At 37.0% G+C, this 25,662-nt stretch overlaps 1 protein-coding gene across 2 annotated transcripts; it reads right to left on the bottom strand.

Annotated features, from left to right (window-relative positions):
* On the bottom strand, positions 1-25,644 carry FAM204A (family with sequence similarity 204 member A). Of its 2 annotated transcripts, none has more exons than XM_048857466.2 (8): positions 25,561-25,644; positions 23,364-23,632; positions 22,253-22,343; positions 21,584-21,620; positions 20,868-20,967; positions 17,611-17,700; positions 2,121-2,227; positions 1-1,776 (listed from the first exon to the last, which is right to left on the bottom strand). In XM_048857466.2, the coding sequence occupies exons 2-8, from the start codon at positions 23,622-23,624 to the stop codon at positions 1,725-1,727; spliced, it is 738 nt and encodes a 245-aa protein (XP_048713423.1). In that variant the 5' UTR covers positions 23,625-23,632; positions 25,561-25,644; the 3' UTR covers positions 1-1,724. The 2 variants fall into 2 exon arrangements, with proteins under 2 accessions (XP_048713423.1, XP_048713424.1); XM_048857467.2 differs by having other exon boundaries at positions 25,428-25,561.
* Positions 25,645-25,662: the final 18 nt, after the last annotated feature.

The following is a 25,662-nucleotide window of genomic DNA, read 5'->3' as shown; positions in this document are numbered from 1 at the left end:
TACATTATGTATTTGTAAATTTAATGCATATATAAAATAAATAATATGAGGACTACATACCACTTGCTTCCTTTCCCCACGCCAATGGCTCTTCCAAAAAAAGGTACAGGTATTTAAAATACAGTTTGAATTTTATGATGTTCTGTTTCAGAATCCTGTTTACCCACTGGTTTACAGTCTTGGCAGTTGTCTTTAACTCTGTCATCATAACTAATTACAGCTGACTCTAGGATTACAATATTGCAAACTCTCATCTTTATGAAAAGTACAATGTTCTGCTAGGGGAAAAAAAGAAGAAAAAAAGATATATCCCACTTCCCGAGGGCTACCAACAAACGCCCTATTCCTTAGGTCTTAGAATTGGTGCCGTAAACCTTCAAAGTACTACTCTTTGGCAAGTTGTTTTAGCCTGAAGTGCTTAAATAGTAAATCACCATTATGTTAATACCAAACCTTTGGCCTGAAACATATTAATCTTGTTTCACAACAACTGACGTTTACATTCCCAATTCATTTCAGGCATTTTGGTGACTAAACATATAGGCAAAAACTTCAGGGAAAAAAGTTATTGCTAGTCTTGAGTGTGTCCTTACTTTTCACTGTGAATGATTTTAGAAAAACATTATTAACAATTCTTGTTACTTACAACATAAGCATTCAAAGCATAATTCTTTTATAAAACATCTGGCACCAAATACAGTTTGCATTTGATATTCAAGTGTAAGTTGATCAACTCCACAACATAACAGATTTTAGATATTTTCAAAATTCATATTTCTACATTTTGTCCCATTGACAAGATAGGGATTTTAAAATTTGAACACATGTGAAGTAAGTGGGGAAGGATAAACTGGAAGGGTCTTCAAGATGCTGGTTCCAAGACATGGGGCATACTAGATCCACGCAATGAATCTAAGCATTGCGCTTCATGGACTCTCAGACTAAAATTTTCTGTTGCGATTCATCTAGCCACATAAATAAATAATACAAAGATAAGATACTTTTAGTAGTATAGAGAATAGCTTAATTTAAAATTATTTTCATACTTAATACTACTAAATAAAAGGAGCATTGGGTAACGTCACAAAAGTCAATATTCTGGTATTCTTCAGGCATTTCATGATATACCTTCAATTCAACCAACTAATCTCTTGTGTCCAAATGATTCAAAGAGCAGCCTCAAAACAATACTGTGATAAGATCTGTACTACTTAGTAGATCAGATGTATAATTGATAAGATACTGATTTTTTTTAAACGAAGAACCTGTCCTTTTACCCACACCCATGTATCACTGACATTAATATTTTATCGTTATAAAAGCCGTGGCCACCTAACAGAACCTTACTGCACTGAAAATTTGGGTCCAGATTTATGGGAATCTTGACCAGGCTCCATAATTCTTCAGACCTGAGATGTGTTATACAGAATTTTGTCCATCTGGAGAATGAGTGGAATGTTAAGTTTCTGTGTGCATTAAAAATAATCAAATATCTATTCCCACTACTATTTTAACAGGAATTTGAAACAAGATATAGAAATCTAAGAGCATTACGGGAAATAAGTAAACAAACAATTTTTGCTTAGTTTTTTTAAACTACTATTAACCTTGCTTAGTTGTTCAAGATTTAGTTATGCAAGCATAAAAGAGGCAGCATATACTGTATTAAACCCACAATAATTATATTTTAAACAGCTTTACTTTCAGATGAGATCAAGACAGAACTACATGTATCCCATGTTGCTTTTTGTTTCCCATCTTTTCTTTGCTTCAAATCTGAAATGAAACACAAAAACATGTTAGGTTCCACTACAGTGATATTTGGGAGTTTTCAAGAGAAAACATTTAACTTCAGTGAAAAAAAAAATCAGAATTTGGTTTTTAGTAACCTACTAATTACAAAAAGGCAATATAAACATTAGAATAAGTTATCAGTTGTGGTACCAACTATATATTTAGTCTGATTCACTATTCAGGAAAAAAACAAATCAGGTCAAACTAAACAAACAAGGATCAGCACAAGTCTATTTGAAGTAAGGAAACATTTAACTGAGATTCTATTGAATCCATTTAAAGCCAACAAAACCACAAATACTGAATATTGTACTCAAATGACGCACCCCCAGGCAAGCTTCTTTTTCTTTCGAGCTTCTTGGGAAGCCTCCGTATCTTGCTTGGCTTTTACAAAGTTGCGACAAGCAACAGCTTTAGCAATTTTCACGCCGAGCTAAGAAGGGGTGAGAAGGAACAGAAAGAAAAGTCAACAGAAGCAAATGGTTTACATCAAACATGAGGCCTATCAATGAGTTATTTAGTTTGATACTCTTTCCCATGGGCTAACATGAGTTACAATATCTTTTGAAAAATCAGATGGATCGATGTATGCATAGGACTGAACAAGACCAGATTTTCTATGGGAGAGACAGATGATCCATTTTACTCTGTGTGCTTTGGTCCAAAAAGACAGCTAGAACTGAAGGAACAATGATTCTGATCTGTTCCCACCTCCACACCTCATCAGCCAGAAAGATGGCAGTGTTAAGAATGATGGGCAAGAACAGTAGAGGTCCTCAAGGCTCTGAGTAATCCCACCCATCCAACGGATGGTATACCTGTACATTCAAAAAATTAACATTTCCTCACATACAGTACCTTTCACATATGGAATTTAAAGCACTTTAGAACTGGTGCAGGCTGGATTTTAATTGGCTAATCTCAATAACATGAGACAAGTGCAAGAGGAAAGATCTTATGTGTTGGGCATTAGTAGAGCATCAGCTACCCTCTTTGGTCTAGTTTTTTGTCTAATACATCATGTTAAAGAATGAAAATTATTTATATAATCACATGAACTAAGATAACAAGAAAGTTTTACATGTATAAAGTTTGTAGCCAACCTATATAGTTTTTTTTAAGTAATAAAAACTTGGCATGTTAGCCACTGCTTTGAGTGTTTCAGTATTCAGTGTATATTTCAAACTAAGGGCCAAATTCAGTAGTGATGGAAGTACCAGAAACATGTTAGATATATAAGTTGATCAGGAGAGAATAAGTGACAAACTGTAATATGCATAGGTTTGGTATCCTACTATAAATGTGTCCAATTTCCAGTGACTCAATGGGAATTATTTCCACTAATCCTAGGGATGAATTTGGCTCAAGTGGTGTTTAGGATGGTGCAGGTGAAAGAGAAAGAAAGGAGCTGCTTTATTTTACAACTTGAGCTGGTCAGAGAATGACAACTGCATTTCATGAATTTGAGGTTTCAAAATTTGTTGTTTTTTTTTTTACTCACTGGAACAAAATCTTTTGAACATTTTGCAAAATGGAACTGTGTTGAATCATCGGCTTTTGGATCAAGAAAATCAGGTATTTGGTTCATGTGTCTGCCTCTCTTGCCTACTGTGAACCTCAGAAGCCTTATTGTTTAACTTGATAAACAACACTTTTTGATGAAAAATGTTTTGAAAATGTTCTGACCAACTCTACTTTCATCTTGTTAGTTGCTTTCGTGACATACTCTGAGTCAGTAAAGACAAAAGAAAATTTCTTTCCGTGAACATATTGTGTTGTGCAGATCACAATTTTCAGAACACATAGTATTATGGAAATCAACTTCAGAAACAGTTAGAATGTGTAATTTGATCTTCAATAGATTTATCAGAACCAAACAATGTATTCCCATAACCCCTCAAGCTGATCTTCTCAGATAAGTAGTGTCAGGCCTTACCAATATCAAGTAGAAGACCTCCAGGGAAAACCCAGCATGCTGCAGGAAGTAGTAGTGATATGTTTCAGTAATCCCCTTTTCAGAACATTACTGAACCAGTGCTCCAGCTTGGCTCTAAGTCTTGACCATGTGTGGAGATTAAAAACTTCCATAGCACTTTTTGCAGGAAGGGAGGTAGTGAGGATATTACCAGCGTCCTGGCCAAAATATTAATTTAGAAAATTGTATTGTATCTGCCTACAGATCCAATTGTTGAAGTGTTCTTCACTTCCATCCTAAACTATCTAGAGGTACTACACACTGTTAAATGGTTGCCATGTTCTACTGAGAAGTTGACTGAAATAACGTATTTAGAGATCATTTGCAATAGGTTAAAATGATCTTCATATTATCAGACTCTAGATTATCATTGTTTAGCTAATAAACATGCATGTTATTCAAATAAGCTTTTGACAGGATGTAAATTGGATGCCATTTTATTTATGTATTTACAAACTTTTTCACCCAAGGGGAATTGAACTGATACCATGGTATATGTCAGGGAAAAGACCAGATGGAATAATGCCACACAACAATTTTGAAATTGCCAATTTCAAAGATTTCCATTACTGAACATTACTAACTTTCTGCTCATTTTAATTGAACTTTGTGATATCTGTGCATGATGTTAAATACTGCCAGCAAAAATATAATGTCTTGAAAGAATTTCTTCTCAAAATTACTCCTATTCTTCCTGACAACCAGAAAACTCATTTGGCCAAGACTGGTAGAACACGTTAGAACAAGTTGCTGCTTCTTGCAGCAATAACTTACTCAAGGCACTATTCAAAGCCTGAAGTCAATGAGCATCTTTCCAGTTGAAGACTGCCTTACGCAGCCCAGACTGCAAACAAAAGAATCCAAAAAAATACCAAGGTGCAAGGCCGAGGTAACAGAACAAGGGTCTCAGACTACTGAAAACATGACTGGAAATTGCATTCGTCATGGCAACACATATAGAGATCAGGTGAAAGAGAAAGAAAGAAGCTGCTTTATTTTACAACTTGAGCTGGTCAAAGAATGACAACTGCATTTCATGATAATTTGAGGTTTCAGAATTTGTCCCTATGCACGTAGGGCTGCAATTTACTTCTGTGAAAATTGTACTTCTTAAGGCCATGGATCAAACCCCCAGAATGCAGCACTTTTAATGTAATCTGAAAAGGAAGGCTAACTGTGGCATACTGATCTTGTTTCACCAGTGAAATACTGGTATCTGTATGTTATAAAGACTTCATACAAAACACTAACAGCTAAGCAGCTGGTGAGTTGAATCTATTGCCTATTACTCAAGACATGTTTCTTTTATTTTTATTTTGTTTCCCACTCTCGCGCCCACCCCGTTTCTCTGTTTCAATCACCCACCTGTTGTGTCTTCTCCTTAACCTAAATGGTGAGCTCTTTGAGGCAGGGACAGCCTGGTTATTTGTTTGTACAATGGGGTTCTTGATAATTGATTGAAGCCCTAGGCATTTCTATTATGGTTTTCAAGGTCAGGCTTGACAAAACCCTGGCTGGGATGATTTAGTTGGGGATCAGTCCTGCTTTGAGCAGAGGGTTGGACTAGATGACCTCCTGAGGTCCCTTCCAACCCTGGTATTCTATGATTCTACAAATAATAAATAGCTAAAATGTGAGCATTGATTATTACGTTAATTCCTTAAAAAGACTAAAGCTAAACATTTCTCTAATCTATCTTTTGTACCTTTTATGGGTCACAAATATGTCCTTAAGGAGTCCTCCTGATGCACCAAATCAATCATTTGATCAGCCAATATTTCTAAGTTTTACATCATTAGCCAAATAATGATGTTTTGATTAACAAAAATTAACATAATCCAGTAATTCAATAGACTGACATCTGAACTATAAAAACTGAAGTTAGTCACAAAGCATATCACACAAAAACTAACTAAAGCAGACCGTCCTGCCTGAGCTCCTGGCCCAGAAGGCTGTCCGCTGTCTCCCCTCCCCCACAGCCATGCCGCCACGTGGCATAACGCTCTGGGCGGCGGGGCTGCAGAGCCCGGCCTGACTCAGTGCTCTGTGCTGCGCGGCGCAGCTGCATGTCCTGGTGCAGCCGCGCTGCCAGCCACCGGTGCTCCAGGCAGCGCAGTGAGGGAGCAGGGAGCGGGGTGTGTGTGTTTTGGATAGAGGGCAGGGGAGTTCAGGGGGTGGTCAGGGTCGTGGATAGGGGTCGGGGAGTTCAGAACGCGCGTGGAACAGGGGTTGAATAGGGGCAGGGGTCCTGGGAGGGTGGCAGTCAGGAATGAGAGGAGGGGTTGGATGGGGCAGCGGGGAGCGGTCAGGGAACAGGGAGCAGAAGGGGTGGATGGGGCAGGGGTCCCGGAGGGGGCTGAATGGGGTGTGTGTGGGGGAATTGGGGGCAGTTAGGGGCAACGGGTCCAGGGGTGGTCAGGGAGAAAGGGTGGTTGGATGGGGCAGGGGTTCCGGGGGGGCAGTCAGGAAAGGGGAGGGGTGGATGGGGGCAGTTAGGGGCAGGGGGTCTGGGGACCGAGAGCAGGGGGTGGCGGATGGAGCAGGGGTCCCTGGGGGGGTCGGGTGGGAGTGGGGGCCCGGCCATTCCTGGCTGTTTGGGGAGGCACAGCCTCCCCTAACTGGCCCTCCATACAATTTCAGAAACCCAATGTGGCCCTCAGGCTAAAAAGTTTGCCCGCTCCTGAACTAAAGTATAACATTGTGTTACTGACATGCAGCCTTTTAATATTTAAGTGCATTTATAAGCATTATATTTTTTGCTATAAAAATTAAATTCCTTAAAATCCCAGCAACATTTAGAAATAATCCAGATTTAACGAATTACAAATTCCTGAAGTTACAGTAAAAACTTAAAGGAATACAGTAGATTTTAATGCACAAAAAGAGTATTTATGTGACAAAGCACAATAATTTTATTAACTTAATCAATAGAGCAATCAGAGGACTAAGTGGACAATGAATTCACAGCATTCATATGTCATTTTTTGATTGAATTTTACGTCCTGGTACAATGAATTAACTAATAGTTATTCCTTAAGTATATATTTGAAATATATTCTCGCAGGCCTATTTAACATCAATATACACACAATCTTACATAACTGATGTCTATAAATGTACCGAAAAATATTTTAGTCTGTTTCTGTGAAGGCGGAATGAATACTTCCATCTTTGAAAGTATGGAAATAAAATGGGATAATAAGATCCTCTGTAGTATATGTGGAAAGAAGGGGAAATAAATGTTCTGCAGTATTAATGCTATCACTTTAGGGCTACATAAAACCTAGTCTGCAAAAAACAAATATGTTGTGTTTAAACATACACAAACATTCTATTCCAACTAAGCATCTTCTGCACCCATCCACACCCAGACATACATCTTCACTTCCCCTTCCAGAAGAAATCCTTAAAAGCTTGGTCAATGGATTTTACATTTAAAGGGGCGGGGGGGGGGGGGAGCACATTTCGGGTCATCAGATAACTCAACAAAATACAGTGTTGTAAGAAATAAGAAAACATGAATAAAAATATATACAACAATTTCTTGTGTAGCCAAAGTATCAGCATTTTCCATATAGAACATCCAATATTTTGCTGCATTTTAATTAAGGTGTCTAAACATTATCACAAAGAACTGCAAATTGGTCAGAGCACGCAGTAAGGAAAATTAAGCTCTAAAGGCTTTTTATCACCATATTTCAGGAACCAAGGGTGTAAAATGTTCTAATTTGGGATATATTAAAAGCCATAAAAGGTCTTTCAAAAAGATTAATGGTACTTTGCTTGGATTTAAGATAAGGGCTTTAGCTGGTTGGAAAAGCAGGGCCCTGGCTAGACCCTTGAGGCATTCATCTTTACAGCCACTTGGAAGATTTGTAAAAGCGTCTGCATAACCTCAAGCAAACGCACTGCGACATTTTTTTTAAATTCCTTTCAATTTTACAGGTTTAAAGTGTGTAAATCATGTTGGGTAGTAAAGCAGCTATAATGGCTCATCCTTGTAACACAGTATAGATTTTTTTAAGACAAACTTTTTAATCAACTCAGTTTCCATGAGGCAAAATCTTTCCATATTAAAGTTCACCATTAATCATTTCAAATATCTTACTCTATCAGCTTGATATAGCATACATGTAAACTTCTTATCCATCATTTTTCATAAAATTTTACTCATCTGAAATTGTTACCTTGTAACAAATTTCTAAAGGTTTCAGAGTAGCAGCAGTGTTAGTCTGTATTCGCAAAAAGAACAGGAGAACTTGTGGCACCTTAGAGACTAACAAATTTATTTGAGCATAAGCTTTCGTGAGCTACAGTTTTCCCTCTTTTTGAACAGTTTCAAGGCACTTATTTAAAAATACCAATTATCATACGTTAACTTTGTATGGAATAACAGGTTTCTATGAAAAATATTGATGCCATTCTCTTTTGTTCTTTAATTAAATGAAAACAGATGTTTTCTGAAGTAAAGCGGAACCATTACTGGAGTACTTAAAGTGTTAAGGTCTTTAATTTTTATATCAGTTTGGTCTACAATTCCTGATTGTCTTTACTCAAGCTCAACATTAATGTCAAGCAAGTTACCTAGGAGACGAAAGAGATCAAAGAGACAAAAAACCCTCAAATGTCTGATTAATCAAGCCTGCAAACAGCTTATTTCTTTTAGCCTGCATGCAAGTATGAAAATGAGATTCTGGGAGCCGTACATTGTGCAGATTTGTTCATTCTTATCAGAACAAAGCCAGCGGCAGCTTATTTCATGGATCATTGGCACTGTCATCAGTGCTACACAGAACGGGTGACAGCTCCTCATTTTGAGGCTTGAACAAAATTAGCAAAAAGTCGGCACAAATTAGCCTCTCATCTTTTTAGTAATATGACATTATTCATTTACTTTTTACCCAATTTTTAATTTTTTTCCTTGTCAGCTATCCCTTTCTAGTGTTTCTTGCACAGCATCATAAAACACTTTTAAAACAAGCAAAGAAATGGCTGAAGTTGAAATCATATGTAAAGTTCAGGCGGCAAGACAGAAAACATTTTTATTGAGTTTCAACAGACATTTACTGTAATTTACAGAAAACTTTCCAGAAAATCTTGAGATATTCCAAATTAAATATTATTCAGCAGAGACCTTTCATTAAATGAGAAGTCATGTTTAAAATACAAACTCTCTATGATACGAGTAATGAGATAGCAGATTCAAGAACTGCTCCAGAAATGTCATATTTAGGTATGATCTACAAAATGCTAAACCCACAGAGGCTTTTACAAAACATCTTTATTCAAACAGGTCCTGAAGCATCCTATGGTCATACCAGAGAAGCCAAACAGCCTTTTAATACAGTATTACAGTTTCTCATCAAATATGAATCTAGTTATTTCAGACTTTGCCTTTAGCAATGATTTTCTCCTTTTATGTTATGGAATGTTATCCATTGCTGACGTATATAAAATATATAAAGCAAACAAGAATATTGAGTGGATTTTGCAGTGAAAATTGTCTCCTTTCAAGGATGTGCTCAACTTTCACTGTAAAATAGTTTGTAATACCTTTGTTGTTTTTTTATGCTGGATATTAAAACTTCAAAATTATATTTCGATGACACTAATGTAGCAAGGACAGAAAAATGTTCTAATATTTAAGCTCTCTTCTAGATTTAAACATTTATATGCAAGTAACTTCTTCCATACATGAGAAAACAGCATTAAAAATTAACTATAAGCTGTTAGATGCTTTACACAGTCCCCTTATAAGAAAGGCAGTTAGGAAAAAAAAAACTGTAGTACTGTTTTCAGCAATTTCTTTATCTCTGTTCTTCTAAGTAAGAAAGCTTATTAACAAGCTTTGAACTTAAAATCACATTTACAATAATGTGCCATCAACAGTTTTATAAGCTAATTAGAAAAAAAAGATTAATTAATGACTGGCTGCTAATAAAATGGCAATCATGAAGAAAGAAACCAAGGGTGCTAAGCTTCAACTACCACCAATTAAGAGCTAATTACAAACAAATTATATATGTGTTTTGCTGTGGGCTTTAATTTACTAAAATGGTTTTAATTAAAAGAGAAAACATGCTGATTAATTGAACTGCAGAAAAAATCTACACTATAAATTCGGCTTTGTCTGTCTCTTTAATTAGACTTGTAACATCTGAAATCTTTTTTTAAGGTTTGTTAAAGAAAAGATATACATAATTAGAGGAGCATAAGAACGTAATTCTAGGTGATAACCCTGTCATATAGCAAAGGTTAAAGGAAAACAATCTTAATGAAGAAAGATATTTGGAAGCACCTCCACTAAACGTTCGGGGGGGTGAGGGGGGAACCTATCACCAAGACAAAATAAAATCTACTCTTCCTTTTTCCAGTCTTTTAATATAAGCCTAAGAAGCCTAACTTAGAAGCCTAAGTTAACTGCTGTGCAATTATAGTCTTTAAATTTGTTGCAACCACTTTGGGTATCTACACATATTATAGTAAATTTTGAATGGGGTAGATAAATTTAGAAATACAACTCCATTCATAGTAGTGGTAGTAGAGTAGCCATTTCCCCATGCAATTAATTTACCCTGTGTATATCTAAAGAGGGGATGTTTGTATGACTTGGCAACCACAAGCTATATACTATTTCTTTAAAAATAGGGTCAAATTTTAAAATACAGAGATAGTTTTAGGAACCTAGCTCATATGGTCCCTAATCTAAATTATCAAGCTAGAATTTGCTTCCAAATGAGGACAATTTCATCAACAATTATTAGCAAGTGGTCAAAAAATCATGTAACAGCATCAGAGTCGATAGAAAGCTCAACAGAGTAGCTCTGTTGGGAGATGAGAATGGTATCCCAATGACTGGTTAATTAATTTGATTATAAAGCATATATTTCATTTAAGCTTTATTACAATAATGCAGAGTTTACTTGTAAATTAGAGCTTTTGAAAATTCTCACCAAAATGCCAGAAACCTCTAAGCTAAACACATAGGAATAGTGCTGTCAAAACAGGTTATTTAAAGACTGACAACTGCTTCAGTAATGTAGTACTCTAAATTACATATTTTTAAGGTTTCTTTTGACAGGTAAATCTAATGTGGTCAAGATCATTTTATTGTGTTCAAGTTACTGCCCTCAGGCTAACGCACTCTTAGACAATGTGGCACCTATGCAGCAATAATAGCTACACAATAATCACAAGTGAAATGAAAAGTTTGAATTTTAGCCAGAATAATTCTCAGGACTATTAGAGCCATACAGAAATCTGCATTCTGTTTCCAGAGACAGAACAAAACATTCGAGCATGACAGCATTAAAGAAAAATACGGTTCACTCAAAGAACAATGTAAAGTATTTTCAGGGTGAAGTATTGAAAAGATCTCTTTTCAGGTCACGCAAAATCAATTTTAGAACAAGTTTACAAAGAATTAAATAGCCACAGCCTTACATTTATATTCACATCTCAACATATGTAAGCGTGTAAAGGAAATGTGAACATCTTTAACAGATTATGTAGTTCACACTGATGTGATATTACTAAGTAATTTGAGTCATAACTCTTACATAGAATGTACATTTACTGTTATGCAGAGTCAATATAGTGCTCTAAGTTCTCAATATTAACTTATTTAAAGGAGTGCCTAAAAAGTCCAACAAGTACAGTAAGTGAACCATTCACACTGCAATTTAAGGTAATAGCCTATGTTACAATGAAGTCTACTTCATTAAAAAAATGTCTACTGATTAGAAGGATTTTCAGTCATATTAGGTATGTGTTCAAAGCTTGCTACCAAAGCACGCATGGTTAGCATATTGGATATACCACCACCAAACAACACGGTTTACGAAATCCAGGGCATCTCACTACAAACACTGCAAAGCTGACCATGCTAACTTCATTCTTTCAACAATATCCATTCTAAAAAAGATTCAAGGCTCCTTGGATAACTCCTATATAAATATTCAATACTTTTCTTGATAACTCTCAGGTGAAACAAGTTATCATTAAATACACGATGTTGCAACCATGGCCTTAGGTACTCATTTCTACATTCAAGCAGCAGAGCTTTAAAACATGGAGCACTTTGCTAATGCTTAGAGTCTTAGATTAGGATATGATAAAGATAGCACTTGGATTACAATAAAATACACTTTAACTGTGAATATTTATACTGTGCAAATTGTAAGAAAATTAAAACAATCCATTCTTAACATAGTAATTAAAGTAAATTTCCTGGAAGATGCATGCTTTGAAATGTTTTCCAGTACTATATAGAGTGTTTAAAAACCCTAGATAAACTTTGTGTGCTTTTTTAGATTTAGAAGTATATAACCCACACAGATGAGGTTGAGCCTCTGCAGTAGTATATTCTATGAAGTATACTCTCTCAGAATGAAATTAAATCAGTAATAGAGAACCTGCCCAAGAAGCACTGAACCACTAGAGCGCCATGGTGATCAAAATAATCAGAAAGAGGACTTGCTGAATGCAGGGCCCATGGATTCTACACTTACAGATATCCACTAGCCCCCAAACTCTCAAAGTATGTGCAAAGGAACTGCCATCACTATTCCAGCCTATAAAGTGGCAAAATGACCACAAAGTTAGTGTGTTCATTACTTCAAACCATACAGAGATTCTACAGTTTCTTTGTAGAAATCTTTGTGCTGGGATTGGGGTGAATTTCACCAGCCACATATATACTACATTTCTGTAAATAATGAATTTCATCTAGCTGCATCAAGGGAGGTTATACATGTAGTCCACAATCTTACAATCAGATCCATGCATAGGTCACTTGTGAGTGAAAGTCAGTGGGTCTGTCTGTGAGGAGATGCATGTGTTCCTGTGCACACCAACCGCAGAATTGGAGTTAATGTGTTCGCTTCCATACTTCCTCCCCACACACTTTAAAAAAATAGTTTATATTATTTTTAATCAATAAGAGTTAGACATACCATTTTTACTTTCTCTTGCTTATTTTCCTAGCACATGCACTAGCATACCAAAATCCAAGCTCCGAACACCTTACCTTAACATGATTCACTCTACAGTTGCTACAATACACATGCTAATTTTCATGTAGAAAAATCTTGTCATGCACACTGTAGAACTACAAAAAGTTTACTAAAATAAAATAATTTTTGATATTTTAAACAATTCTACATTTTAGCACTGAAAATTAGAATGTATAAGGTCCAAAAGATCTGAATCTGTTTTGACTTACAGTAACAGAGACCCTGGAGAATTTTTGCCCCATGACGAAAGCAATCAGATTGTATTTGTTCCACATTCATTCAATTGCTAGCCCACAACAATCCAGTAACCAGGCTTAACAGCACAAAGAAAATTGTGTGCACAGTGCTATGAAAAATCTCTCTTGAAACAGCAATCCATTCCTTGACAGGTGTATTTTCATCAAAGAAATATAGACAATAGACAGCTTCCAAACTTACTCCTTATACTACAACATGACAATGTGTGCCTCCAAATACCCTGAAACAAGTGTTACGTGGCAAAACAAACAAACAAACAAACAAAAAAAAAAAACCACCTTTGGGTTTCAGGGATGTGAATTTCAGTGATCTACCCAGCCAGTCTCCAGATTATGCACATTCTGTAAGTCATCACTCGGATTCTAAGGGAATCAGGTTTCACAAAAATCATCCCTCACTGTGTCATAATGATAGCACATCGACAGCATGATTTTGGCATTCCCTAGCTTTTTATGGCATGTTTTCATTGCCTATTTCCAGACATTTCTTTATTTTTGGCTTCATTTTTCTAAAAACTGATGCTGCCCTATCAGTTTCACAGGCTTATAAATGTTATACATCAAAAATTAGTTTCACTTATTAAAGCAGGAAACAGCTTTAAGAACTCTGGGATCTGTGCCTCAAAGCAAAGGCTTTATCAGCAGGTTCCAGTTACTGCTTCTTGAGAAAGAAAATGGTGGTGATTAAAAATCTGTACACCTGATTTCCAAAAGAACACCCACCCACTGAATACACATTCCACAGGGCTGCAAGGGGGCTGTACCCCAAATAGAATCAGTTTATTTTTGATATCTTCATACAACTCTGCTCAGGAATAATAATTCAGAGAAATAAAATGTAAAATAATGCAGTTTGTATATAAGAAACAGCAACTCAACTTGTTTTTTTGCCCACCTTCATGGGTGCCATACCGTACACAGTCAATATCTTTCTCCGCGTTTGGCTCAAACCATTTCCTGATGCTTACAACTTTTGGAGGTGAAAAGAAAAGTAACATTAACAGCTTAACTTGTGTAAACTGAAAAAATTGGGTAGTTTTTTAGAATTAATTCACTTTCTACAAAAAAAAAAAAAAGTAGCATTTCACAAAAACAAGATTTTTTTTTTAAGTTCAGAATGGAATGGGAGAAGATCACATGGATGTTTGCATCAATATTTAAAAATGTGAAAGCAATTTTGTTTTATTAGTCTGTACCTGGTCTATGAGACAATAATGTTCTGACTCAGCTGCTCCCATAACTGCAGCCTTTGTTTGGCTCTTTATTCAATCAGTTACTTACATGAATGATTTCACCAGAACAAAAGATAGGCCTTCCCCCGGCTCCCACAATTATGGAGACCCACCTTACCCTATGCAGACTCTTCTTTTAAGTCACAAAAGAAGAACCAATCTTGCAATGAGTTTTGAATGGGCAATTCCCTGTACCTGTGTAAAGTCCCACTGAAGTTACTGGGAGACTGCCCACACGAAACGCGTTGGAAAATCAGGGCATGGTCATTTGCGTTTTCCTTCTCTCACAATGTATTATTTTTTCAGACTAACCACCTTAACCAAAATGGAATGAAGGTTGTGAACACTAACATTGTTTCAAACGTATTCTTATTTTTCAAACCTGCTAATACTTCAAAATCAAGAATTTGGAGTTAAGGTTCCACAAATAATATATAACAATAGCACCTGTAATATGCTAGGTGTTGTACAATACCATGTCTACCCAATTCAGAGAATGATCATCTTCTTTCTTGTCATTTCCCAATTTGGGGTCAGCGACTTTTATAGCCTTCTTCCAAAACTCAACATTGTATGCCAGGCTTTTATACAGTTGGTCTCTCTGAGGTCCACTGATATGTGGCTCATGAATCTTTGGTCTCTTCCTTGGTCGTCTTCCATCCACAATCACTGCAAGAGCCATCCTACTGATATAACTCTCAAGTCGCCGCTTGATATGCCCATACCAACATAGCCTAGCCTCTCTCAACTTGGGTTCAATTACAGCAACCTGCAGGCCCCTTACAACATCATTTCATTTCCTGTCATGGAATGTCCTACCATTTGACCACCTCAACATCTTCATTTCTGTAGTGGAGAGCATATTGATTTTCTTTGTTGTGGTTGGCCAAGTCTTTATTCCATACATTAAGATGGGCCCAATTCCAGTTTTACACATTCATCTTTTAACTTTATTGGCATCTTTTTGTCACACAGACCTGGGGTCGGCTCTCATCATTTGCACGAAGCAGCTTTAGTATGATGCTGGGCATCACTCAGCAGGGCATCATCATCAGGTATTTAAATTCTTTCATACTTCTTAGCTCTCTGCCTTTATGAAGTATCCTCCTCCTTCAGTTAACATAGCGTTGGTCTTGCCAACATTCACTCTAAATCCACCCTGCTCAAAAGTACATTACCACTGTTCAAAACTGGCGTGCAGGGCCTCACAATCTTCCACACGTCACTAAGGCATCAGCGAACAGCATGTTCCAAGATAGCTCCCTTCATATATTCTCACTTATCATATCCATGACAACCACAAACAAAAATTGGTTCAACTGACACTGATCCCAATGCTAGCCAATATTTACTGGAAATTTTCCACTGCGCCCCATTTAGTTTTGGCTCAGTAGTCACTCCATATTCTGGACTCACACAGCTCCAAACTTCTTCCAGTCATCATTTCTACGTTCAAATTTGCACATCTCAGATTACATACTGACTTCTTTAACTTTAGTGGCCCTTGCCCCGTTACAACAGTTATTCAATTCAGATAATAGTATATCATAAATGGTACAAAAACTTTTAACTTTTCATATTAATTTATATTTTAAGTCAAAAAATTTGCACAGAAATCTCAGCATGTTTTATTGATTGTTGTACTCTAATTTAGAGTAGATGAGGAAATGGTGCATTACAGGTCTGTTCTTGGAAGGAGATATATTAGGAGTGTTTTTATACTGTACTTGAAAGGAGAGGTGAGATGTTGGCATATTTCATTCTGAGCAGGTGGGTGACCTCAAAAAGGGAGATATATGGCCAATAGCAAACATTCTTGGGTTTGTAATTATACTACGTGAAGTGATGGTTTTCCAGTCACTAGTGGAAATGTAGATAGTGTATGGTAGTTACTTACATAGTACTCTCAGTGGCTGAGTAAGGCAGTATCCTGCGAATATGTAGAGGACAGGTACTGAGGCAGAGTAAGAATTTAACTAAGTTATTTATGGGAGCTTAAGTACAAATTTCCTAGCCTCCAAAACTCTGCTTTTTAATGAGTAACTAGAATGGTATACTGTACCATGTTAAATTTAACTGATTAGCAATTGCAGCTTTAATTCTATTTTTAAAAAAGTTTGGCTGGAAATTTTCTTATTTTAAAATATTTTAAAAACATTTATGTGAAAATCTGAAGTAGATTGTGGTGTTTTCCTTCTCCATTTTTAAACTTTCAAAAACCCTTTGAATTCTAGTAACTTAGCCAACAGACCTGAAATTTCCAACCCGTGTGCATGATTGGGAAGATAAACAGGAGGTAGGAGATATGTTCTAACAGGAAAATGGAAAACCTTCTAGTAATAAATAGGAGGAAACATACAAACCATTTCCTCTCTTTATTTAGAGCCACATTTGACTGTTCTCCCTTCCTTGGCTTCTGAGCTGTTCTCCAATATTTTCTTTCTTCACATTTTCACCACCCTCCATCTGCCTTCATGGAAGCTGGAGCCCAGCTGCCTACGCTGGACTCCAGTGATGCACTGCTGATGCCATACACACATTTATTTGTGTGGTTTCTAATTCTAAATCCAAATTCACAAAGGCATCTAACAGGTTAACTACCCGAGTTGAAAAGTTATGTCAGCATTTTACAAACCTTTTGAAGGATCAATGTTTCATAAGTTAATTCTACAAATAGCCACCCACTTGCCACAATTACTCAGACACACTAGCTACCACTGCAGATAATGTAATAAAAGATGTGAAGTTTCTGGACCAACCTAATTTTGAGATATGTTCTTAAAAACAGAAATAATTAAAATTATTCCAAAACCAAAAAACCCCTTTTCATTACATAACTATATCTCTGAGCTCTCTCATCCAGTTTGCTCGAGGATAAATTTTGTTGAGGTGGGAAAGAGAGGCAAAGTCTGAGGTACAGAATATTAATAAGACAGCTACTTTCCATCTGAAATTTCTTGAGAAACTGATGTGGAAGAAGGTTCAAATTTTAGGATTATTACAGAAAGTTATTTATAGTCATAACTATGAAGTTACTAATGTGGCTCCACAATAACTTGTTTGTCTGAGATCAATCCTTTTGGGGGTTATGTGTTCAGGTCTTCTTGTGATAGATATTACTCGAGCCATTGAAAATTCAGATATAATTGTCCAAACAGTCCTAAAGTTACACATGTGGCTATAATAGGTCGTGGCTGAAAGAAGCCTATGTAAGCAGCAGCAAAAGGAAAAGATGCCAGGAATAATCTTTAAGAGTATTTGGTTAAATTATAATGACTTATGACTAGATACACAAAGTCAAGAGTTTTAAGAGGTAGTATTTAACTAGGTCAACTTACCTCACGAGTGGCTAATCTGTTACTCAGTTCCTCAGCTCTCTCAACATCCCCTTCAGTCAAAGACTTGTCTATGCTGACTTCAAGACCAGACTGGAAAAAAAAAAATGGCAAACATCTTCAGGCCAAAATGAATGATGAAATAGGATTTAGAGAGAGAACTCCTCATGTACATTTTAAACATCTGTTTAACAGAATTATATTTATTTCACACATCTGTAATTTCCATGTAAAACAAATCACATTTGTCTAAGCGTTGTAATGGATAGTATCATTAAGTAGTCACTGAAAGGCTGACTGAGCACAAATCATTATATTAGCCCACCTTATGTGTAGGGTAAATACTGTAGTTAAAAAAAAATATTACATGGACTAGCTTAGACCTGTCACAAGAAAGTTTCATCTCAAGATATGGTTTGGCTTATCTATTCCATCCCTGGAGCTTTCCTAAATAAAATGTGAAGTGTATATGTCAGGTAACATGAAGAATGGCAATCATCACTGTATCTTTGCCGTTCTTAGATCTTATCTTTATCTCAAAACTGAATTCTGGCACCATGCCACTTTGCTGTACTACTAAATCCAAGTCTTCAAATAATCATGGTATGAAAGGGGAAAAAAAAGTTTTACATTTTTAAAATTTCTGAATACAAGAAAAAAAGTGTCCTAATAACAGAGGCAAATTCTAACTTGTCTAAAGTTAATGTCTTCAAATTAAGGATGACTAATGAAAGTTTTATAAAAATACATATGTGCTCTTTAAAAAATTGTAGGTTTGTATTTGCTGAAGATTCCAATTGTAATATTTCTGAAGGAATATAGGAGTGGAACTGAGGTTGTGCCAGAGTGGGAATTTTCTGTAATATTCTGTATGACTAGTGTGTGTGCCTCAGTTTCCCCTATATGCTGTATTGTTAACTAGGTGGCAGGAGAAGGTTGCTTATTCTATGCAGAGACCCAGAGACACAGGTGTGACTGACACCTAGCTGTTTAGGGCAAGGGCCGCTAGTATATGGGGAGTCCAAGATGACAATGGCCACTCCAGTTGCCAGGACATTTGGTACCTAGCAACTAACAACCATGGACTGCCCACCCCTCTACAGAACGCCAGCCATGTTTGCGAAAGGAACAAGAAAAAAGGACTGAGGAGTGGCCGGGGGGAGGGGGGAGAGGAGGGGAGGGGCGTTGTTAGCAGTTGGTTGTTGGAAGCTTGAGACTCTCTTGAACAGGGGCAAAAGAGGGGTCACAGGGCTCTGGGCTGACCATGATGGTAACTTTTCATTCTCTGTGCTGACCAAGGACTTTCTATGCTGTGTTCCAGACATCTAATAAACCTTACTGGTTTTGAAACACTGGCTGAGAGTCACTGCAGATGCCGAAGGTGTGGATGCATTGCTCCCTTTAGGTGTACAAGTTTCTCTGAGGATTCCAGCTCAGGCGGACACACTGAAGGGAGCTCACCGCATGAAGTAAGGGTGCTGAAGGCTTGGAGGTTCAGTCTAAGGAGGCAGTAAAGCTAAATGACTTACACTAGTGAAGAAGTGAATCCCTAAAGGGATGGAGAGGGGAGAACCTGGCCCACTGAAAGGGGTCCTCCCAAGGACAGTTCCAGAGCATCAGATCTGTGGATCCATGACAGATATCCACAAGCAGATTTTTTTTAAAAATTTCACCAAAAACCCCTTTTTCCAAATCAAAAAGGAGACTTCCATTTCTTGACTGGATTTAAATATTGTTAAAGTACAATATGTCATAGCTGATCAACTAACCTACTTTGTTCTAAAGATGTAATGGTAAATGAAAATATAACATCTGCTACTACTGAGAAATACTGTTAAGAGGATTTTTCTTTTCATTTTCATACATTGAAGATGTAAGTCAGAGAAGAACAAAAATTTAATAAAATAATAATTCAAAGTTGTGATGGCAGTCAATTCTGTTTGATGCCTTATGAAATTAATAGATATAATTAATAGTTTGCCAGCACTAACAAAAGCAATTCATCTAATCATCTCGGCTGGAGAGATTCCACATTTTACTGGCCGAGGCTCCTCCATTACCCAGGTCTAACCTGAGGAATTCAGTGCAAGCCTGTGGTTTCAGTTAGGGAGAATTATGAGCAGATGTTTGCCTAGAATTAGGACTCGGAAAACAGTGGTCAAAGTTACTTTGCTTGGGATATGTAACCTAGAAAATGTGATGTGGTTTCATACAAATTTCTTGAACGTTGGCTAGAAACATCACTGACCAAATAATGCCATAAAGCAGTGGTTCTCAACCAGGGGTACATGCAGAGGGGTATATGCAGGTCTTCAACTCATCTAGATATTTGCCTAGTTTTACAACAGGCTACATAAAAATACAAAAAAGTGTCACGGTATGCTTTCACTGAAAAATTACTTTCTTTTTACGGTAAAAATGAGAATTATAAAATAAATCGACTGGAATATAAATATTGTGCTTTTTCAGTGTATAGTATATAGAGAAGTATAAAGTAATTGAGTGTATGAAATTTTAGTTTGTACTGACTTCGTTAGCGCTTTTTAGGTCGGATTTTGTAGGCAAGAAGTTTTTAAGTGAGGTGAAACTTGGGAGTACGCAAGACAAATCAGTCTCCTGAAGGGGTACAACAGTCTGGAAAGATTGAGAGCCACTGCTATAAAGAACATAATTTACAAAGATAAATGAGCTTTGAAAATGAGACTACTGATGATAATCAATAATAATTAGTGCCAGAAATTGCTAAGAGAATTATTGGCCATGTTAATATATTTTAATAACATAAATGTCTTAATAATCCAAAAGACTACTTCAAATGAAGTATCACTTTTAGATAACTAACCCCTATACCTCCAAGACAATTCCACTGTTTTCAGTTAAAAGTATCAGCTGAAGTATTTTAAAATTAAAAGAAATTCACCCTAGCCAAATCAGATGTGTACTTCTCCCTATGCATATCACAGAGAGAAGGGGAAAAAAAAGAGAGAGAGAGAGAAATGGATGGCAATACCCAAGGATATTGTAGCAACAGAAAGTGTAGCAATTCTTCAATATAATATCTATAAATTGCATGTGATATCTAACTAGTAGATCATATTACAAGTGTTACATAGAATTCTCTCTCTAATAGAAGTATATGATTATTTACTCACCTTCAACCAACTTTCTGGCTTATTTTTATTTCAGTTATAGCTGGATTTTAGTTTTGTCATAATATATCATTGTCATCATACTTCTAAGAAACTATGAATAGCAATCACCTTTTGGGCAGCCCTGTTGCTCACAAGAGATTCAAACCTATCATTAATTCCGAAGTATTGCGTGAGTTCCTTCCATTGACCTTCATTTGAAGATTGCTGACTGAAAAACAGACAAACACAACTTTGTACTAAGCACACTCAGAATAAATTAAACTGATTATTCAGTTAAAATATGAATAGCAGTTAACATTATCAGCTACATATTTTTAGACTCTCCATTGTTTGTAATAACCTTTTATACGCCAGAAGAAAAAAAAAGAATGTTTTGTTCTCCCATTTGGAAAAAGTTACCCCCTACTCAACTTTCTAATGGCAACAAAATTAACAGTTCCTTTTGTTTACTTCACAATATCTGTACTTGAATCGTGTAAGGCCCCAATCCTGCAGTTAACTTTGCATGTAACTACACATACAAGTAGTGCAATTGAGGGCAAGTCGACATAGCTATGGGTTAAGTAATAATAAGTTAGGTCCCTCCTCTCCTATTTTAATTTCGACCCAAGTCAATATTTGCTAAATCAAGAAATTTCCCCATCAAATAATTTTAGGGGTCAAATACAGCTGTTGACTGCCCGAGACTCTGACTGACTTGGAAACTGCTTACAGATATCCAAAGATAGTATGTGGCCCTAAGGTTAGTCAAATTTTGTACTCATTCTTTCTGACAATGTCCCTTTACAAACACACTTCAGATAATTATATTGATTTTTTTATACCTTTCAATCACTTCTTTTTTGTTCTTTTTCAGTTTTTCTGAAAAGAAAAAATAAAGAAAGCAAATATATTTTAAAGACATTCACAAACTTCTGGTACAAATCATTAAAAGAGACTAGTTCAAGATTAATGTGTATGGTATTACTGAGTAATCTTTAAGGCCTGAGGTGCCAAGAGATCCTCCCACACAGAGTTCCAACAAGTCAATGGAACCCCATTTAGGCAGACCCCGTTAGCAGGATTGGTCCCATAGTGCTTACATTCTAAAATGTTTTTAAAGCGATAGGATTATGCTCAGTAATAAGGGTTTTCATAATAAGAACTTTATACAGTATCTGTAATAGAGAATTGTATTTAGAAAGCTAAAGCAAGAGTGAGTCATTGGATTACTAAAATATATTTTAGCTAACTGGTAATCCTGATAAATCAACATTAATTGAAGAACATTTACAAGTTGAATTTCCTTGCAAGTAGCACAAATATAAATCTATACTGTTTCCATAACATAGTCACACAACAAAAATCTCTGGTTCACAGGCACAGAATGCTGGCATCAATGGTGCCCTCCAGCCTAGTCTTTCACTGTATTTCTTGAAAAAATACAGTTTTTTCCAACCCACTTTAGTAAATCAAAATGCATTTGGTATTAATTCTATAATTAAATGAAATACCTTTTCTGTAACGTTTTCTCTTTTTCCCCCTGTTTCCCTGATTTGTTTGGACTTTCATTTCACAGTTTTTCTTCTGAAGCTCCTGAAATTTCTACAGGAGAAGGAAAAAGCAAACTCAGAATTTTTTTAAGTCAAAAAGTGTACTGAAAACATTACCCAAAATTCTAATTCTTACTATACGAAGGTTCTTATATAGTGCAAGTTCAATTCTACTGGTAATAAGTTGCAAAAGTTACACACAACAGACTGTGATCTTCATACCACATAAAATTATCTCTGATTTTCTGCCCCTACCCCTTCTTTTAGTCCCCATGATTCTTCAGAACTGCATCCCAAACTTCATTATAAGGTACACAACTCACGTGAAACACATTAAGGGCGCAACAGTGAGCATGTTCATAAAGTCCTCTGAGGTCAATTTAGATGATGGGTGAATGTTCAAGGAAGCCTGGAAGCAGACCTCTTACATAACTGGCTATCTAGGCTATGGAGAAAGATGAGAGACTAGTTTTTTGCAATCCTTATTCAGAATTAGAGGCCCACTGTGAAATATCAGTGTAGACTGGTCAACTCATAAGTATGAATTCTCCAATCTTTTCTTTCCCCATATGAAACATGTACAGATCAAAGAAAATGAATACGGTCTTGTAACCCAACTTGATACTGAATGGCAGGGTTTACAGGAAACTGAAGGACACATTTTTTGTTGACTACATCTTAAATATTCAATTGATTGGATAATATGCTAAATTACAAATCTTTAACCATTCAGAAGCCAGTTGCAAAGAAGTTCAGGTGCTCAGGCCCTGAAGTGAACAGAAAACTTCATAAGCAAGAGTGGTTGTGCTATATTATTTTTCTCCCCTGGGCTTTACCAGTCTTGAAAGAAAGCAAAAATAAAATTTACATTAAAAAAAAAAATCCCTCTTAGCAGCTTGTTAGGTTAACATTGGTTCCAATGGATCATGGCAGACTACATTTTATTCAAATTGCTTTATTTTATCCTACACATCATATGCGCCTTCACTTAAATAAAGATTAGCCATACAACATTGAACATGTATATTAAAATTTTGTACTGGTCATTTGCAGACAAACTAATAATACCCACATTCCATATTTTTAAAGAAACTCCAGAAGGGCATTCTTGATATTCGTTTTCTCCATCTGCCACTGCTATAGGAATGGATTTACTTTCAGTGATACTCTCAGGTCTATTTGTCTGAAAATCAGAAACCTGAACTCCTTTGACATCCTCATCTACTTTATTTTCCGCGGAGCAAGATATAGGACCATCCACTGGGTCTCCATCATCAGAACTCAAGTCAACATCACTGTCATTCACACCAGGAGGAAACAGCCCACTCCACATCTTCCAGTCTAAAAAATAGAGCAAAACAGCAAAAAATCTTTGTGAAGACACACACTTCGTATGAGTTTACCCAGATTCTATTTTCTCTGTGGATGCAGAGAATTAGAAATAATGAAATACAGCATTACAAATATTTTAAATGCTCTTGACAAGAGGAAAAAGCAAAAAATAATCTTACTTCCATTAGATGATTTAAGTGGTTTAGACAAGCTTATTAGAATTAATGCAGAAAGTCTTAACACTTGTAGAGAGGGCAGTTTACACAATGGTCCTTTTGCTCTCCTATAATTTTAAAACTCAGTTTTTAATATAAAGTATAGAAAAATTGTAACTCAAGATCTTTTTTAAATGCAGTAAGTCATACTGCCTGAATCTAGAGAACAATTATCAAAGGGTTGTGAAAGTGCACGAATGAGTATTTAAAAAAAAACACTTGGGAGACACACATTAGGGGCTAGATGCTTTTGAAGTGTGTACAGTCAGATTTGTGTGTACCCTGGAACTGTAAGTCAAGTGTCTCCAAAAGTGCTTGTTTGGTTTTGCACACACCCTTTCAAAAATTTGGTCCTAAGTGTTTTACTGAATCATGCAACACAAAAACATAAATCACGAGTGATACAAGACCAGATTCTATTTTGCTGCACAATTGTAAAACTTGACTATAATAGAGTTATTTTAGATTTACACTAGTATAACTTAGAGCAAAATCTGCATCAGACAATTTCAAATTTATCTTAAAACTAATTAAGTGACTTCCTCCCAACAGAGAGACTTGGTCTGAAAAAAATAAATAAATAAAAGTAAAGGGGGGAAAAATTGTGCCTGACCATGACAGATAGGAGAAAGAAAGAAGTCACTGTTTTAGCCACCTGCTATATGATCAGAAATGGACAATTCTGACAAATGTCCACAAGGGATCAAAGGCAGCAAGTGCACAGGCAATCCTAGGCAGATGTTACCTACTTCTAAGATACCTATGGGTGTGGTTGACATATTTGCTTTTTAACAGTTTGGCAACATTTGTACAGCTTATGTCAGCATTGAATCGGACTGAAAATATAACATTGTGCTGTTTTCTTTTGAATCTAACAATGGTATGACTTAGTAACTTTTTTACAAAGCCAAACCCCGACTTAAATAGCTATTTATAGGTACAAGTTAACAGGATAGCCCTAGTGTCTCTCAATGAAGAGTATGATAAGTTTATTATTCTCAGCCTCACTACTTTCCATCTCCTCCTGCAACTGCTACCTGGGACAGCACCACCCAGCCCCCACTCTCAAAAGTTGTTTGGATTTGATTTACAGTCCAAATCAGGCTCACTTTGGAGGAGGTAAGTAGGAAAACAGGGAAGACAAAGGTCTCCTTTTTTCTGGATTCATTTCCGGCAGGTTCCCCCTCCAGAAACGAAAGAGGGCTCATGCTAGGTGGGGTTTTGGGAGAAGGGTACAGGTTCAACCAGAACCTCTTGACATTTACCACGTGTCCCAGTACTTTGAGATGCAATCATGAACCTCACATCCAGGACCCGCATGAAACCCGAGCCCTGCCCTTCCCTAACCTCCTACCTAACCCTCTGTGCCCACCCAAAGACAAAGTCACCTCCACCCTTCTCCTGTCCCTTCCCCCTCCCCGGCCCACTATCCCTCCTCCCCGCACTTCTTAAAACCTCCACCCTGCCGAAGAGCAAGAACACTCCCTGCCCCTCCCCCCAACGATCAGCCCAGCCCCCTCTGACGGCTCCCGCCGCGCCGCGCCGCCCCTCACCCAGCGGCCCCCACCCCAGCTGCCACCGCGCTGCACCTCCTGACTCCCTCCTCCGCCAGGTGCCGCCCGTATGCAATGAACGGACGCTCCCTCCCGCCGCGAACCATCCCCCCCGCACCGGCTCCCTGCGGCCCCTCAGGCCCCGGCAGCCAGCGCGGGAGCCACTCACCGGCCGTGTTTACCTAGCCGCCATCTTGACGCTTCATTAACATCGTTCCCTGCTATTGGGCACTTTTCCCCCAGCCAATCAGCGGCCGCTTTGCTGCTGGCC

The sequence above is a fragment of the Caretta caretta genome, chromosome 7 (genome assembly GCF_965140235.1).
Source record: "Caretta caretta isolate rCarCar2 chromosome 7, rCarCar1.hap1, whole genome shotgun sequence".
In the NCBI taxonomy this organism is placed as follows: Eukaryota; Metazoa; Chordata; order Testudines; family Cheloniidae; genus Caretta; species Caretta caretta.
The sequence above is the reverse complement of the archived record's forward strand: the minus strand, read 5'-3'. Positions and strand labels throughout refer to the sequence as shown.